The 16,618-nt window shown below is 32.5% G+C and overlaps 2 protein-coding genes across 2 annotated transcripts; one reads left to right on the forward strand and one right to left on the reverse strand.

The window, feature by feature from the left end:
* The first annotated feature begins 8,136 nt into the window (after positions 1 to 8,136).
* LOC110423083 (uncharacterized) lies at positions 8,137 to 11,191 on the forward strand. The gene is made up of 2 exons (XM_021437202.1): positions 8,137 to 8,893; positions 10,460 to 11,191. Exons 1-2 carry the CDS (start codon positions 8,403 to 8,405, stop codon positions 10,905 to 10,907), a joined length of 939 nt encoding a protein of 312 aa, XP_021292877.1. The 5' UTR covers positions 8,137 to 8,402; the 3' UTR covers positions 10,908 to 11,191.
* A 147-nt stretch (positions 11,192 to 11,338) lies between these two features.
* LOC110423084 (thioredoxin H2-like) lies at positions 11,339 to 12,208 on the reverse strand. Its single transcript, XM_021437203.1, has 3 exons — positions 12,034 to 12,208; positions 11,828 to 11,950; positions 11,339 to 11,729 (listed from the first exon to the last, which is right to left on the reverse strand). Exons 1-3 carry the CDS (start codon positions 12,127 to 12,129, stop codon positions 11,598 to 11,600), a joined length of 351 nt encoding a protein of 116 aa, XP_021292878.1. The 5' UTR covers positions 12,130 to 12,208; the 3' UTR covers positions 11,339 to 11,597.
* Positions 12,209 to 16,618: the final 4,410 nt, after the last annotated feature.

Below are 16,618 nucleotides of genomic sequence, written 5' to 3' on the forward strand. Positions count from 1 at the left end.
TTGATATTATTTAATACATTAATTTTTCATTTCAAGCACAATGCCTACAATGATCAGAAGATGTAAATTAATTGGTTGTTTTACCTTTAACCTGTGGTTTTTTACAATTAGCGTGTCTCAACAAGATGTAAATGACATCTAACAAACGTGGTGTGTCATTGTAAGATGCAAATGACCTCTAATAATTGGAGCGTGACATGTAACAATATAATATTTCAACGACATGATCTGTCATCACAAGATGTAAATGACATCTAACAATTTGAGCGTGAGTGCAACCCTATAATACTACAATCACATGGTGTGTCACCATAAGATATAAATGACATCTAACAATTCGAGTGTGGCATGTAACCTTATAATATTGTAACAACATGGTGTGTCATCACAAGATGTAAACGACATCTAATAATTTGAGTGTGGCATGTAACCTTATAATACTGTAATGACATGGCGTGTCACCACAAGATGTAAACAACATCTAACAATTAGAGCATGGCATGTAACTCTATAATATTGCAATGACATGACATGTCAACATAAGATGTAAATGACATCTAACAATTTGAGTGTGGCGTATAACAATATAATACTACAATGACATGGCATGTCACCACAAGATATAAATGACATTTAACAATTCGAGTGTGGCACGTACCCTTATAATACTACAATGACACGACGTGTCACCACAAGATGTAAACGACATCTAATAATTTGAGCGTGGTGCGTAACTCTATAATACTACAACGACATGACATGTCATCTCAAGATGTAAACGACATTTAACAACTCGAGTGTGGTGTGTAACAATATAATACTACAACGATATGGTATGTCACGACATGATGTCAATGACATCTAACAAGCAAAGCATGTAACAATACAATATGACAATTAATAGAATTTTGTTGTTGCCCGAAATCTGAGTATTGTGAGATAATTTTTTTTTTGAATATCTTTCCATGACTTATTTATCTAAAATTATAAAACTTGTTAAAAATACTACTCATCAACATAAATTAAAATATTAGAATTAAATAGAATATGATCTTACATAGCAAATAATCAATTTCAATAACAAACAATATGAAAATTTTTTATTCACTGGTTAAACTAAATATAAGCATTTACAAATCACATAAAGTTATATACAAATTCAAATAATCGAATAATATATCTACAAAATAAATAAATAAAAAAGACTTATAATTTCAAGATATTATTAAATAACAAATACAAAACATGAATGTAAAAAAATTTAACAGGAAATTGTGAGAAAGATACTGGACATGGCTCACACATTTAGTTAGGTCTTCATCTACAAGACCCCTTACGTTCTTAGACATTGTCCTTCGAATTAGACAGGTGTTACATGTGTGGCTGGTTTGTCTACTAGTTGAACATGATTTTGGTCGTCATCCTTGTGGAGATGTCAATTGACTTAGAGATGGTGCTGGATTTGCGGACGGAACTACAAATGAGAATAGACAATTTTGTCTATTATGCCCATACCTCTTGTATTATGAACATCTTTATAGTCGACTGCCATCACTAGCTAATGGAATCCTTTTCCTCCAAGATCTTTTCACTTGGCTTCGCCAAAGTGGTGGCAAAACAACAATTGGTTTCAGATGAGAGTGGATCTCCCAGTCACTGGGATGCCTAATTAGGCAAATAGACCTCATATAACCTTCCACTAGAAAGGTTATCTCATAGTAGTCCACGTAGAATTCAACGGCTTCACATTTGCACTTATTGAAAAATCCAATTACCTCAGTGTTAAAGCATAATGTAAAAGCTACGTTAATTACTAATCAAATAAGAAGTAAAGATATCTGTACCTTATTGTCGCAATGGCATGGTTGCATGGTAATAGATCTATTTAGAACTCACAACATGAACACTTCTGCTTGGACAAGTTTACAAGTTTGCTCATTTTCCCATCTTTAACTTCGAACTCTACTCGGTTGATAAGTTTAACTATAAAGTGATGTGCAGCATAGAATCGTTTGCTCAACTGCTTGGCAACCCAAGGGTTGAGAGACATGGTCACCTTAACGGCCTTCTTGTACTGATCATGGAACCAATGTTGAACCATGTCTTTAATGAACTCGATCAAAACTATGATTGGCTTTTGTCTTGCATGCTTCAAGCAAGAGTTAACACATTCCGCAATGTTGGATGTCATGAGTTGGTATCGCCTTACCTATGACTGTACACATGCCTATATCTTAAGGCTTATTCTTATAAAGTTAAAGTGGGCTCCCGCATGAATCTATTTAAGCTAGTTTATATATCTATTGAAATAAAAAACCTTACAACAATCTCAAGCAAGGGTGAAAAGCATTGCAACGTCATCGCGCTTGAACATGTTTTTAAAATTTTCTTCAAGTGGTAACCACATAAACTATAGTATGCTCTTGCATATGCATTTTGGATTGCTTTCTTAATACCGAGATACTGATCCAAGATGAACATAGTATATTCAGGACAACCAAGCGCATCACGCAGCTTGCTAAGAAACCACATCCATGAGTCTTCATCCTCAACGTGGCCTATGCCAATTGCAACTGGATATCTGCACTCGTTCACATCTTTACATGCAGTGACAAACAGAATACTTTGGACCTGCTTTCTAGATGTGTAGCGTTAATTGCAACTACAAGACGCATTACATCCCTAAACCCCCAGATACAAGCCTCGTATGACCAAAGACAATATTTGAATTATTGTGCCTCATTAGTAGCCACTGTACAGATTGTACAAGGATTTTCTCATTCTAACATATAAAAATACGAGGGTAGTAGTTGAAATAACTCCTTTGGGGGACTGAAAACAAACCTTTCTACATACTCCTTCGCTTAGTAGGCCTTACCATACAAGCATTCCAATCCCCATTGAACCCTCATCTCACCAATTATGTCTTTAGGTCTCAATGTTATTCCATTAGCCTGAAGCTTGTGAGATATAAGTTCACCAATTATCTTTGCACTCATGATTTGAAATCGCCCTTTCAAACAATTGACAATACCCGTGTGTACTTTGTTGAAAGTTTGAACTTGCCAATATTATCCTTCGAGTAACTTCATTGCATGCACACTGAACTTGCGTGCCTTGTCCTTACAAGCAATCTCAAAATGACCTTTACACAACCTTTTTACTCTTATCTCAAACTACTCTTTTAGTGCCAACATGTTCAAAGCTCGTTTCAACTTGGCCTTGAAGGAATATTCTTCTTTTGTATAAGCAATCATCGGCACATGTCGACTCCTCAATGGTAATTGTTTGGAAAGAGAACCTTTGTACACCTGGAATAAGCCATGTACAAGATATCCCTACATTTTCCCTTTCTTGACAATTGTCATCAAGCTATGTCTCAAGCGAACCAATCTCGTCGTTACCAGCGATGGGATTATTGTATATAGGGTTATCACATTGAACATCTCCTACATCAACACCTCCAACATGTTATATTTCGCCTTCAACATTATTACAATTTGGAATGTCACTGTCATGAAGCCAATAATCATTTAAACTATCATCATGCCATTCATATGGCCTATTATTTGAATTGTCGTCAAATCTATCTTCACCAGCAGTGAACCAATCTTCATTTCCCTGATCAGATGCAGTATTATCCTTGAGCATTGTAGTACCATCATCTAGTGTCGTAGTGTCATCCTGAAGGGTCGCAATCTCATTTGAAAATGGCATCACACCCTCTACAATTTCGCTCGATGGTTGCATTTGTTGGACAAAAGCAAGTAATTGGTTAGATGCACCTGCTGATCAGAATGTGCAGCCAACTGTACTATGAATGTTATGTGTCTACCAGGCTATGCAAACTCATATGCATATGTCAATTGCCATTGTTGTGGGTTAGGGACCGAATGTTATGATATATGTAAAGCATTATAAATCTCATTTTGATTAAGGTGATAATCATGTTGTACAGCTTCTTCATGTCCCATAATATTTGTATGGCATTCTTTAATGGTGACATAGCATAACTAATGCAACATCCTCGCCAGCCTTGGTAATTAAGCATGATAGCTCTTCATGTGTATTGATCAATGCATATAACTCAATCTCATGAATTTGTGAGTTTACCCTAACAACATCTTCAACCACTTTCATCAAGTCCACAAATGACAAATCACTCCTAAACCCCTGCATTCATAACTCACCACCTTTGTAAATGCCATTGACTCACTAACTGTCATGTCTTATCACAGGTCGCACAATTGGAACGCCACTAAAATTTTGAAAAAAAACGTCATTCAATTTACATATTACATACCGTGTTCTAAAATGTTGTTACACACCTTGTTGAAAACATGTTGCTACATGACATGCCATGTTGAAAAAATTTTGTTACACGCTATGTTCAAAAAAGTTATTACATGCCATGTTCAAAAAAAAATGTTACACGCCATATACTAAAACATATTATTTCAATATATTTTTTACACGCCATGAGCATTAGAGATGTTACATGCATGGCATGTAACTTTGGGTAATGTTCTAATGATTTTGCTGCATGCCATGTTTACTACACTACACCTCGTGTACTGACAAATTTATGTGACAAGCCATGTGTTTTACATGCATGCCATGTAATAACTCTGAACAATATTTTAATTTACATATAAAATTTCAAAAATTAATGGGTTGCAGTGATAAATCTAATAATATACTTTGATATCATCTCTGCTCTAGGGTTTATATATTGACAACAATATGGTCAGATGCCGAGAAATAAACTACAGCACGATGACAATAATGCTCAACAGACAGCTAGCTGGCAAGAGAGAGTTGAGGGAGCTGAGATAACTGAGTATTTAATTTTTCTATATGGGAGGGGGATATCGGTAAATTAATTTATCAGAAATGTATCCAAACGCATTTTTATCTACTTATGTCAAAATTAGGTAAAAATAATTAAGTTTACATGAAAGATTATTTTTAAAATTATTTTATAAAAAGAGTTATGTTTTATAATTTTTTTTATTGCAACGTGCACAGTAACATTAGTGCCATATTTGTCAGCTTTACACACTAACATGAATGGACTTCCATTTTTAAGTGGCTCATATTTCCACTATGGATCAACTGGCAATTGTCCTTACAAACTCATTTCTAAGGTCACGTTTTCGGCGGCTAATGGCAAGTCTATCGTAAGGGGAAGCTTCAAGATTCAGAATATTCGGTATAGTTCAAAATTTAAATGTTTTTGTAGATAACTTAATTTGTATCCTTTTATATAGAAATCTTATCATCTCATTTTGTATCATACGTATATATTTTATCAAGCAATGATAATACGTCTGAACTACAATTTGAGTTGGAGGTTTAGAATTTCAATCTTCAATTATGGAGAGAATGTACTTTGAATAAAGTGGGGGTAGGACTTGGGTTAAGACTATTTCTTTTTTTGTGTTTAAATTTTGAAACGTAGAAAGGGTGTGGGTCGACCATGTATACAACTAGAAAGAACCATAGTTGGCTTGTTCACAATTTACAAAGGAAGGGACAAACGCCACTCTTTTTTTAAACTTTTTGTGTCGAAATGACTTCAAATAGAAATCCTTCCGATGTATAAAAAGGCTTGACAGTTGGGAAATCAAAACATGTACTTTTGTAGCTTCATTTACAAGTTTGGGGCACATGATATGACTCAATTCAGACATATAAAAGCAATTGGAAAAGTAGGAAAGCTTCCAACTTTAATATAATCTTAATCTTGTAGCTATGCAACCAGCCTTTTAACAATATAACTAAAAGCTGCTAATCATTATAAATAAGCTAATCTTTCGCCTGATTGCTCGGTCCTACCACATGGAGCCTGCCCCATTGCTGAATCCTTGAATCCTTTTCTCTCCCATTCTTATCTCTAACCACTAAACCTTTCTTGTAGACCAAAAAGTGGTCGGTCTTGCACGTTCCTACATCTTTATGGCAAACTCGTAGCTTTTCCTATGCCTAGTCAGGAAGGTAAAGCCTACCAAGCATCAGAGAAGAGAGATACGGAGCTGAAAAGCGTTTATGTCAAGTTTTATTGTTAAAAGCTAAACGTTTTGCTTATTACGATATATAACCAAATATATAATTTATGTACGATTTTGTATCATATAATAAAAAATAGTTTATTACTATTTCGGAAATCATATTTCTTTTATTTTACACCTTTGAATTCAAAACCTCGAAGTTAAACTATGAAATTCTAATTGTAGAGTTGTGCCCGTCTAAAACATAATGTGATAAATTAAAAAGTAAATTTTCAAACAGAATTAGACAATGTAAGATTGTAGAATTATTTAAAAAAACGGATCAAATAGTAAATAACACCAAACCTAATTGGACACGGTGTCCTTTAATCTTGTTTAAAAGGTGTAATTCTGCAAATTAATCAGTAGAGAAATTAGGAGGAATAAAATCAATGAAGGGAAACTTAATTGAGGAGTGAAGGGAATGGAACAAGTAAAGATTAAATCTGATAATTTTGGACATGACACAAGGTTAAACAAATTTAGATTTTAACTTTAATATGTTTTCTGTTTAATCGTGTTTGACACGTTTAAGATACGAATAACATATTTAAAACATATTTAATGAATCATGTTAATTTTATTATCTTGTTTAAACGTATAAACATGTTTAATCATTTTTAAACGTGTATACGTGACTCATTTATCAACTTGTTAAATATTAACAATTAAAGACTATTTTAGCTTAACTTAAATAATTTTAAATAATTTTTTAATAAATTTTATAAAAATAATAATGTAATTATACCATGCCTAAGCCTTAATTTTTGAACTTTTATTTTGTTATATTTGATGTTATTATTATTTTGTTTTGTTATAATTATTTTTATAATTATTGATTTTAAATTTAAATAATAAAATTATATTTAATTATAAATATTTTTAATTAATCGTATTAAACGTATTAATTATGTTATTAATCGTGTCGTATCATATATTGATACATTTAACAATCGTGTTGACTATGTTATGTCATGTTACACGATTATTAAACATAAACGTATACATATTTCAGATTTAAAATATGAATATTATTCATATTATGTTTATATTTTATCTTAATATGTTTCATAATTAATTATATTTGATACATTTAAAACATAAAAATATGAATTACCAAATCTAGTAGAGACACAACATAGAATAGAATAGGGAATAATGAATTGACCAGGGTGTGTTGGATCAATAAAAGATTCCGGAGTAGACGATGTCGTTTTCAAGGTGTATTTATTTTGTTACGTATCCGATGTTTCCGACCAGAATCTGTATCATTTAAACAAAATAATTTGAAAATTTTTGAAACGCAAGATACTCTCTCTACCCAAGCTATTCCTATTCCTTCGCGACTGCACGGCACGTCCCATTTTACTATTCCCATTTTTCGCTTTTTGATAGCTTCACAAGCCTGTTACCTTTCCTAATATATTATATTCTTTTTGCATAATTAATTATTTATATATCATATTTTTTGTGTATAATATTTATATAACATCATTTAATCATAAAAAAAATTCTCATAAATATTTATGTTGAATATTTATAATTGGAGGTTTTTGATTTTTAACTTTATTGATTAACGAGAAAATAATAGTTAATTTATTAATAATGTATAAAATTTATATACTGATTTTACATTAAATGTAAACTTTATAATCAAATAAGCACTTACGTGCACAAAAAGGAAAATTATCATTTATAAAATTAATATTTATCTAAGAAGGAAAGGTGTAAAGATTGGGTTTACATCAATAACGTTTTCTCTTCTAAAAAAATGAAAAATATTCAGAAATAGATTTAGAGCTAAGATTTTGAATATTATAGGACCAGATACAGCTTAAAATTTTATACTATATTAGTATAAGAAATTAAGTAGTACTATATTTAATTAGTATGATTTGCTTGAAATAATAGTAAATTTCACAAATATTATCTTGAATTTCTAAACCTGCAGTCAAATTTTACAAGAAAAAGAGAAAACATGGGTGGAAATAGTAAAAAAGCGACCAGATTGTGTGGAGTGTAGTAGAGTATGTGTGGTGCCCAAATCCAATTGGCTATTGAGGAAACTTTCGAGACATGAGCTGTTGCCCAAAACTTTGCCAAAATAAAAAATCAAGCAAACGCGTATCAGAAACCGCGATTACTGCTCCAGCTATCTCGTATCCTGCATCCTTTTCGCTTCCTGAACCCGGCAGACTCGCCGCTGCCTTTTCTCCTTCCCATTTCCCCACCTCCACTTTTCTACATCATCCCCATTAGCACTCAACCCCACAAAACCCCAAAACCAAAACCCAAAAAGAAGTTCACATCTTCCCAGAACCAAAAATAACGACCCCAAGAGCTGATAATCAAATGGGAGTTGACTACTATAACATTCTTAGAGTCAGCCGTAACGCGACGGAGGAGGACCTCAAAAAATCCTACAAACGCCTCGCCATGAGGTGGCACCCGGACAAGAACCCTGTCAACAAGAAAGAAGCGGAGGCTAAATTCAAGCAGATTTCTGAAGCCTACGACGTCCTCAGCGACCAGCAAAAGCGTCAGATCTATGATCTTTACGGTGAAGAAGGGATCAAGTCTGCTGAATTATCCAGTCCCAGTGGCTTTGCTGGCGGTGGTGTCGGTGGTGGGGCCTACAGGTTTAATCCGAGGAATGCGGATGACATTTTCGCTGAGTTTTTTGGAGGGCCCGAGAAGAGGTTTTATGGAGATGGTGGGGTTGGGAGTGAAGGGAACAAGAAGGCGGCGCCGGTCGAAAGCAAGTTGGTTTGCAGTTTGGAGGAGCTTTATAAAGGTGGTAGGAGAAAAATGCGGATTTCCCGGACCGTTCCTGATGAATTTGGGTCGGTACATGCGATTTTTTTTTCTTCTAATTTTCATTAATGTGGATTTTTTTTTATAAAAAAATTGGGATTTAAAGAAAAATTTTGCATGCTGGAAGATGGTTTCTTTTTTTCTTTATTTATTCAGCCTGTTTTTGTTTGCTGCTTACAAGCTGACTTTTGGGGAAGGAGCAATCTTGGAATGGATATTAATTCTTCATGTTTTTTTTTTTTTACAATCGAGGGAAACTGATTCTTTTTAATGTTTTTCATTGTGAAAGAATTAAACTTTTTAAAAATTTAAGACTTGCAGATAATTTATGCATGTTGAAGATGTTGTGAAGATTGGGTTTGGTTTTTGTCAGTTATGTTGTGAAGATTTAAGGGAAAGTGATGACGGTGTCCCTAATTAGTGGTTTTTACTATGGGTTACTCAAATTTGGAAATATATGGGCCCTTATGAAATTTCTTTTGGATCAGTAGATGTTTTGTGGATGTGCTGTGATTTGATGGTAGTTGGGTTATCCTAATTCTGCTTCCAAAGCTGCATATTGGTTCAGTTCATATTATTCTATTTCCTGTTTTATAAAATTGCATTTAGGTATGTAGGGAACACAAGTTGGTGAAATCGGAATTTGATTGCTAAATTTGATCAGTTGACCACTATGGACTTGCAGCTTGTGGAGTTATCCAGTAAATGAAATTGCAGTCACTATCTCATATTTTGTATTTTGGCATGCTATTACCCTGGAAAAGATTTTGGGTCTTAGAATATTAGCCCTCTTTGCTATTTACCAGTTTCAGTCATAGAATATTAAGCCAGTTTGTTATTTACCTGTCTAGCTTCGTTTGTTCTCATCCTATTATATTTTAGAAAATTATTCCTTCACTAATAAAGCAATTAAATCACTTGAACCCTTGCAATCTTATTTATGTAAATCATGAAGACAAACATGTCATTGTGACAGTTGTGTCAGAAGTTGGAAAAGTCTACTTGTTACTTTGTTGTCTTCCAAATGTTTTATAGGCCGATGGAGGTTCTTTTGTTGTCATCTGTGCATCCAGTTGAATGAGAAATGTGACACTTCTGTTGTACCCATATGTTTGTATCGGCTGAGTGGTTGCCCTAGAAAATAAATTATAATTGACCTGACAACATGGTTTATATCAAGACTAGCTGCTATTACGAGATTTTAATTGGAATATTGAATGTGTTTATCCTTGATATATGTTTATATAGTTAAATTTTCAGGATTTAAAAGCGACCTAGATGGTATGGACCTTCATTTTGTCCACAGTTGAATTCAATCAGTTTGGCTCTGAGGTGTGACTGACTCCAGTTTATTCAAAACAAGTTATAACCTTACCTAGATAAAAGTGTAGTGTAGTCCAATAAATCTGCAAACATATAGGATTTTTAAGTCCCTTTTGTTTTTTTCCCATCACTTCATGCATTGTTTTAATCACTTAAATTGTTGGGTGGGAGCAGCAACTTGTAGTGATTTGGTTATTCCTGAATGCTACTGCTTTGTTGTTTTTCTGGATTTTTTTGTTCTCTCTTTGATATACAAGTAACATTGTTTGCAGTAAGCCAAAGACCGTGGATGAAATTTTAAAAATAGATATCAAGCCTGGCTGGAAGAAGGGCACAAAAATTACTTTTCCTGAGAAAGGAAACCATGAACCCGGCGTCACTCCAGCTGATCTTATCTTTGTGGTAGATGAGAAACCCCATGCTATATTTAAGAGGGATGGGAATGATCTGGTTGTCAATCAGAAAATCTCTCTTCTTGAGGCCCTTACTGGGATTACCCTGAGTTTGGCAACCTTGGATGGAAGAAATCTCACAATCCCAGTAATAGACATTGTGAAACCAGGTCATGAAGTGGTGATCCCAAATGAAGGAATGCCAATCTCAAAAGAACCTAGCAAGAAGGGACACCTTAAAATCAAATTTGAGATCATCTTTCCGTCAAGGCTCACTGCAGAACAGAAGTCTGATCTGAGGAGGGCATTGGGTGGAGCTGATAAATAGTCAATAGTCCATGCCTGAGGTCACAACCATCTATTAACACTGATTGATATTGATTGTCAACTCATTGTAAATAGGTTTAATTATCAACTACTAAAGAGGAAAGATTGTGCATAGTAGGAATCAGGTTTGAAGGGTTGCAGGCGATGTTCTGCCACTATATTCTAATTGAAAATTGTATACTTGTATTCAGTGGTGGTGTTGTACTGGAAGTTGCAGGAAATACCTTTCGTGCAATATATTTCGGAAATTATGAATTTTAATGCATTAACTGTTTTTAAATTTAACCATAGGAGTTTGCATGTATCTTAGAATTATATATTCTTTTTGATGGATTATTTTGAATTATCATATTGTAGACATGTTCATGCTCAGGACTTCAATTCGAACAATGGAACTTGCAAATTGTTAAATTGTGCAGTAGCATGCTAGGATTAGGAAGAAAGGTTATGACTTTATATAAGCACTCTTGACACAAAAAAAAAAAAAAAAAACGAAAGGGGAAAAAATTGTGAATCATTGTCCACTGGTAGTATTAGCGTTGCAGCAACCTTATTCAGCCGTGGCTTAATGGCGAGTATCACCATCGGTTACGTGTTGCTATTTTTTATTTCTCTCTTAATCCTCTTAAAGGTAACGGAAAATAACTGCAGGGCCTTGCTAATAGTGCATTCACCATGCTGAATTCTTACATCATATCATGTGTTTCTCAATCATCCTCTGCAATTCATCCTTTCTGGCCCCAACCACCCTGCCTACTTCTTTCCCTTTCTTAACAAGAACGAAGGTTGGCATTGAATCAACCTGTAATTCCCTAGCCACATCCTGTTTCATTCATAGATTGTGTTCTTCATTAGTAAAGGATACTGCAAAAAATGGAAGTTAAAAAGTAATATGCGGTAGCAGGAGAATTAGAGTGTTACCGCCAGCATATCCACATCAATATTGATGAACTGAACATCTGTATATATGATGGCAAACTCTTCAATCGCTGGTTCCATCCGTTTGCAAGGTCCACACCACGTGGCCGTGCAATCGATAACCAACTTTCAGCACCAAACAAGGAAAAATGAATCAGCAACATTTACTGCAACTAGTAACCAGGTTCAAAGCAAGTAGTGAAGTTTACCAGCTTGTTACTTTGCTTGGAGGCCTCGAGCTGGGCTCTCCACTGGCTCTTGGACTGCATTTCAGCGATCCGAGGAGTGGAGGCGTTCGCCCCCATTCTTTTTCCTTAACTATAAACCTAAGTAGAAATTGGAGAACAATATTCTTGTCAAAGTGCTGAGTCTTGGAAAATTAGGATGTATGGGAGGGTCTTTATATAGGTGGTGGCCTGGTGGTATTTAATTTTGGTTTTGAATGAGTTCTACATGGTAAGGAATCGGATATATTCTAAATTCCATGACGAGACCAGCTACTTGGTAGAAAATTATTCATCTATTTTAAGAAAGGAAAATGGAAAATGCACTAGTACAACTTTAAAAGATCGTTTGATAGCTAATCTGGAGCTATTTGATGCCTGACAACCTGGTTTTGAATCAGCCTCTCACAGCCGTCCATTCATGGTATAATATACAACAAGGGGAAGAAATTCCTGGTTAGGCGAATGTTCATGTCCATGAAAATAATTAATAATTAAAAACAGAAAAAGAATGGGAATCATATCCGTTTAGCATCCATCTCAACAATTAAGTAATCACCTACTAAACATGTGTGACGAAATTCCTTGCGGCTAATAAAATAGCATCTTAGTTCTATTTCTTTTTCTCTTCCCCCTTTGCTTGCGATGGCCCCAAGCCTGGAATTTGAAGTTCCATCGAGGTTACAATCAGCATTCAGATGCCTGCCCTTTTGCTTTTCAGAAGCAAAGTTATATTCCTGGATTGATCAATGGCTGCTAGCCTTTTCTTTTTCCCATTTTAATAATGTGTTTAGAAATGGAGACATGCTGAGCGAGTTGACGATTGTGATTTTGTGCAAATGTAGAATCTTTTTGGTTGGTAAGGAAGAATTTACTGGTTTCATGAATGAGTCATGACTCACGACATGGACGATCCACTTTAAGTCCTTAACACCGTTCTTTCATAAATACTTTGTTTATATAATCATTTTCTTTACTCAACAAAAAATAAATAGAAAAGATTGCTTTACCCAAAACAACCTTTATCTTTTCGTAACCACTCTCTAAAAGAAGAAAAAAGTTATTAATGCAAAGAGTAACATAACTTGTGAATGGTGTTGATGTTTAAATTTAATAAATTATTATCTCATATATATATATATATATATTCATGTGTGTGTGATAATTAAATAGTGAATATTTATTGCATTGTAATGATATATATTTTAGTAAATTTATTAATGATTCTTATAATTATTATTTTTATTATAAAAATGTGAGGATGTGGTATAATAATTGGAATGAAAGGGGCATATGGTATGGCGCTCAAGAGTTGTAGTGAGCAGCACCAAATGAATATGTAGTTTTGACTTTGCGCCGCCAGAACAAGAAGCTTCTTCAAGTTGTGCAATGAGCATCTCATTCGCTTCCTAAACCATCAAAGAGAAAATGACAGCGCTCAATACCCGATGAGCGGTAACTACCAATTTCCAGAATTACTTCAAACCCTAAATCTTAAATCCTATACATTAAATAGTAATTGTTTTATTAGTTGAATTACTTAAAAATAAAAAAAAAAAACTTGTTTGTGGTTTGGCATTTTCAGTTATTTCTTTTGAAACCAAGAAAAAATAAACATGTTTGGTAATAAGTTTTTGTGTTCAAATTTTTTTTTAAAAAATGAAAACTAAATTATCTAAATTGTTGAACACAAGAATTTGTTACTTTCATTATTTTCCTGAACAATGTTTACATTTTTGACATTGTGCAAATGTAGGTGGATAATATTCATATAGAAAATAATAAAGGAATAATATTATACATTAATACTATTTTGTATTTAAAATATTTAAAATTATAGTAAATTATTTTATGTTATGTGAAATAATCGAATATTATATTATCAAATTATTTATATCAAATAAAAAAATTTAAAACAAAATTAATTAATATTGTTATTATTTATAAAAAATTGATATTAAATCATAATTAATATTTTATATAATTGTAATATTAACTATAAATATATGCTATTTAATATATTGTGTTATTATAATACTAATATTTAAATAATATTAATTATAATATAATTAACTAAGAATATTTGATATGGTTATTATATAATGTTAAATAATATTATTTTAATAGTACTATTTGAATCATGTAAAGTTTATTTATTAAATACTTTATTATTTTGATTTAATTCGTAGAGTATTTTTTATTGAATTAGTATGTTTTGAACAATTTTAAGTTGTTTTTAACAAAAACTGTTTTAAGTTTTTAAAAGTTTTAAAATAAAATGAAGTAAAAAGAAGAAAATTTTTTAAAACATAAAACAAAAGAACAAGAATCAACCTTAGAAAATGAGAAAAAGGATATAGGAGTGGAAGGTTATCGATTTTATCTCATAATTTACAATTTTGCTTGGATAGGTCAGCCTTTGCTTTCCCTCAAATTTGACAAAGTTCTAAGATATGAGTTCGGTTCACTATTCCTGTAATTGTTAATGATTCGTAACTTGTAATCACAACATGTTAGGTTAGGGGAATCAAATAGCTATTCCATACTTAACTTTTCTTACTTTATTCATTTGTTTGGTTTACGTGGAATGATCATTCTGGAAGAAGTTGAAATAGTTATTATCGATCCTCTTTTAGACGAAAATTTTAGACAAAAATCTTCTTATCCATTTTGCCAAATTATTACCCTTATATATAATAACACCTTAACTTATAAACTTTCATTTTCCTCTTTTTTTTCCCTCTCTCTACCTCATTAGCCTTTCTCATCTTGCTAAACTTCCTTCATTATCACTATCCTCTTACGACAATGGTCGATCGATGACTCCATGATCAAATCTGGCCATAGGAAGCATCAATTTAATGCTCCATGACCTAGTCTGACCGTGGAAAGTATCAGATCTGGCATTCCATAGCTAAATTTGATTGCAAGAAGGTGCTCCATTATGTCGACTACATCTCTAGTGACAAGTTGGTATGGAAAAAAGAACATAAGAAAAAGAGAAGAAAAGTGGAAAAAAGGAAATAACATAAAATAAAAAAAAAATTATTTTAATTATATATTACAAAAAATTAATATTTTAAATTAAAATTAAATTAAAGTTAATTATACATTAATAATATTTTAAAAAAATTATAAATTATTAATATTTTAAAATTTTAAAAAATAAAAAATAGAGAAGAAAATAAAATCAAATAATTAAAGTTTAATTCAAATTTATTCATATTTTAATAAATTATAAAAAAAATTAAATATTGTAAATTAAAAATAAAAAAGTATAATAAAAGACATTTTTATCATTTCACCACTTGTTCTTTAGTTACTCCAAAACTCTTTCTATCAACTAAACATTGAAATAGTGTCAAAATAATAATTCATTTCATGAACCAAACTAGATGATAATTATTCTTACTTTATTCTATTATTACGAAATAACTATTCTATACCTTATTTGTTGCAACCTATTCTCGGACCATGACCAACGCAAAGGTAAGCAAGCTTTACACATTTCATCATTATAATTGTATTATTCAATGCATAGATAAGGGTGTCTGTGTTCATCAATTCAATCAAGTCATACAATAGAAGACATGTATATATATATATATTCATTCATCAATATCCACATTTATCACATTATTAATAGTTTGACACACTTCCTATGCTTATTAACATCTATAGTCACTTGTACCCCTTTTGATGCTCAACATGATTATCACACAACTTAATTACATAAACATAAGTATTACCAATCATGGCTACATAAGTATTACCAATCATGATAAAGTAAAAACAAAACATATAAGACTTGACTCAACAGTGGCGCATGACTCAACATTGGAAGCTACAATAAGGGTTCTAACACACCTACCAAATCAAGTTGAGAGATTTATCTAAGAGTCGGTGAGCCAAACAATTTACTAATCTGAAACAAGACAAGTACATCTTTCCTGTGTGAGTTATAAAAATTAGTGAGTAGATATGGGAAGGAGACAAGCCAAAGGGGACTAATTTTTACTTAAACCACATTCTTGATATAAACATGAATTTAGAAATAATCATCAGTTTTCATCCAAATCCTTGAAATAATGTTGTTTTGAACTCATTCAAATGATTCTAGTTGAAATCAAAGTCATTTAGGAGTTTAGATTGAAAAAGGGGGTACAAAACAAGTGAAAAGCCACTTAAAATGAGTAAATAAGATGTTTTTCACCATAGGTATTGATAGCTCCTTGAGGGGTATCGATACTTTTCATCCAAAAGGCTCTTTGGACATTAGGTATAACCTCTTGGGGAAGTATCAATACTTTTCTTGCAGAATGCTTCTTGGGGCATTTTACTTGTGAGGTATTGATACTTCATTTATGAAACTAAAAAATTTGGATAATTTCCAGCATATACAAGCCATATTAGCTGTACAATTCTCCACACAAATTGTACTACACAAGATTTCATTCAAATACACATATGTAAAATCACTAGCACATGGAATCTCATTCAATTTCAATCCACTCACAAACAACATCATTATGACTACAAGTATATGATTTTTATATCACCATAATGTATA

This window comes from Theobroma umbraticum, unplaced genomic scaffold, assembly GCF_002168275.2.
Source record: "Theobroma umbraticum cultivar Fairchild unplaced genomic scaffold, ASM216827v3 scaffold_20.0, whole genome shotgun sequence".
Lineage (NCBI taxonomy): Eukaryota > Viridiplantae > Streptophyta > Magnoliopsida > Malvales > Malvaceae > Theobroma > Theobroma umbraticum.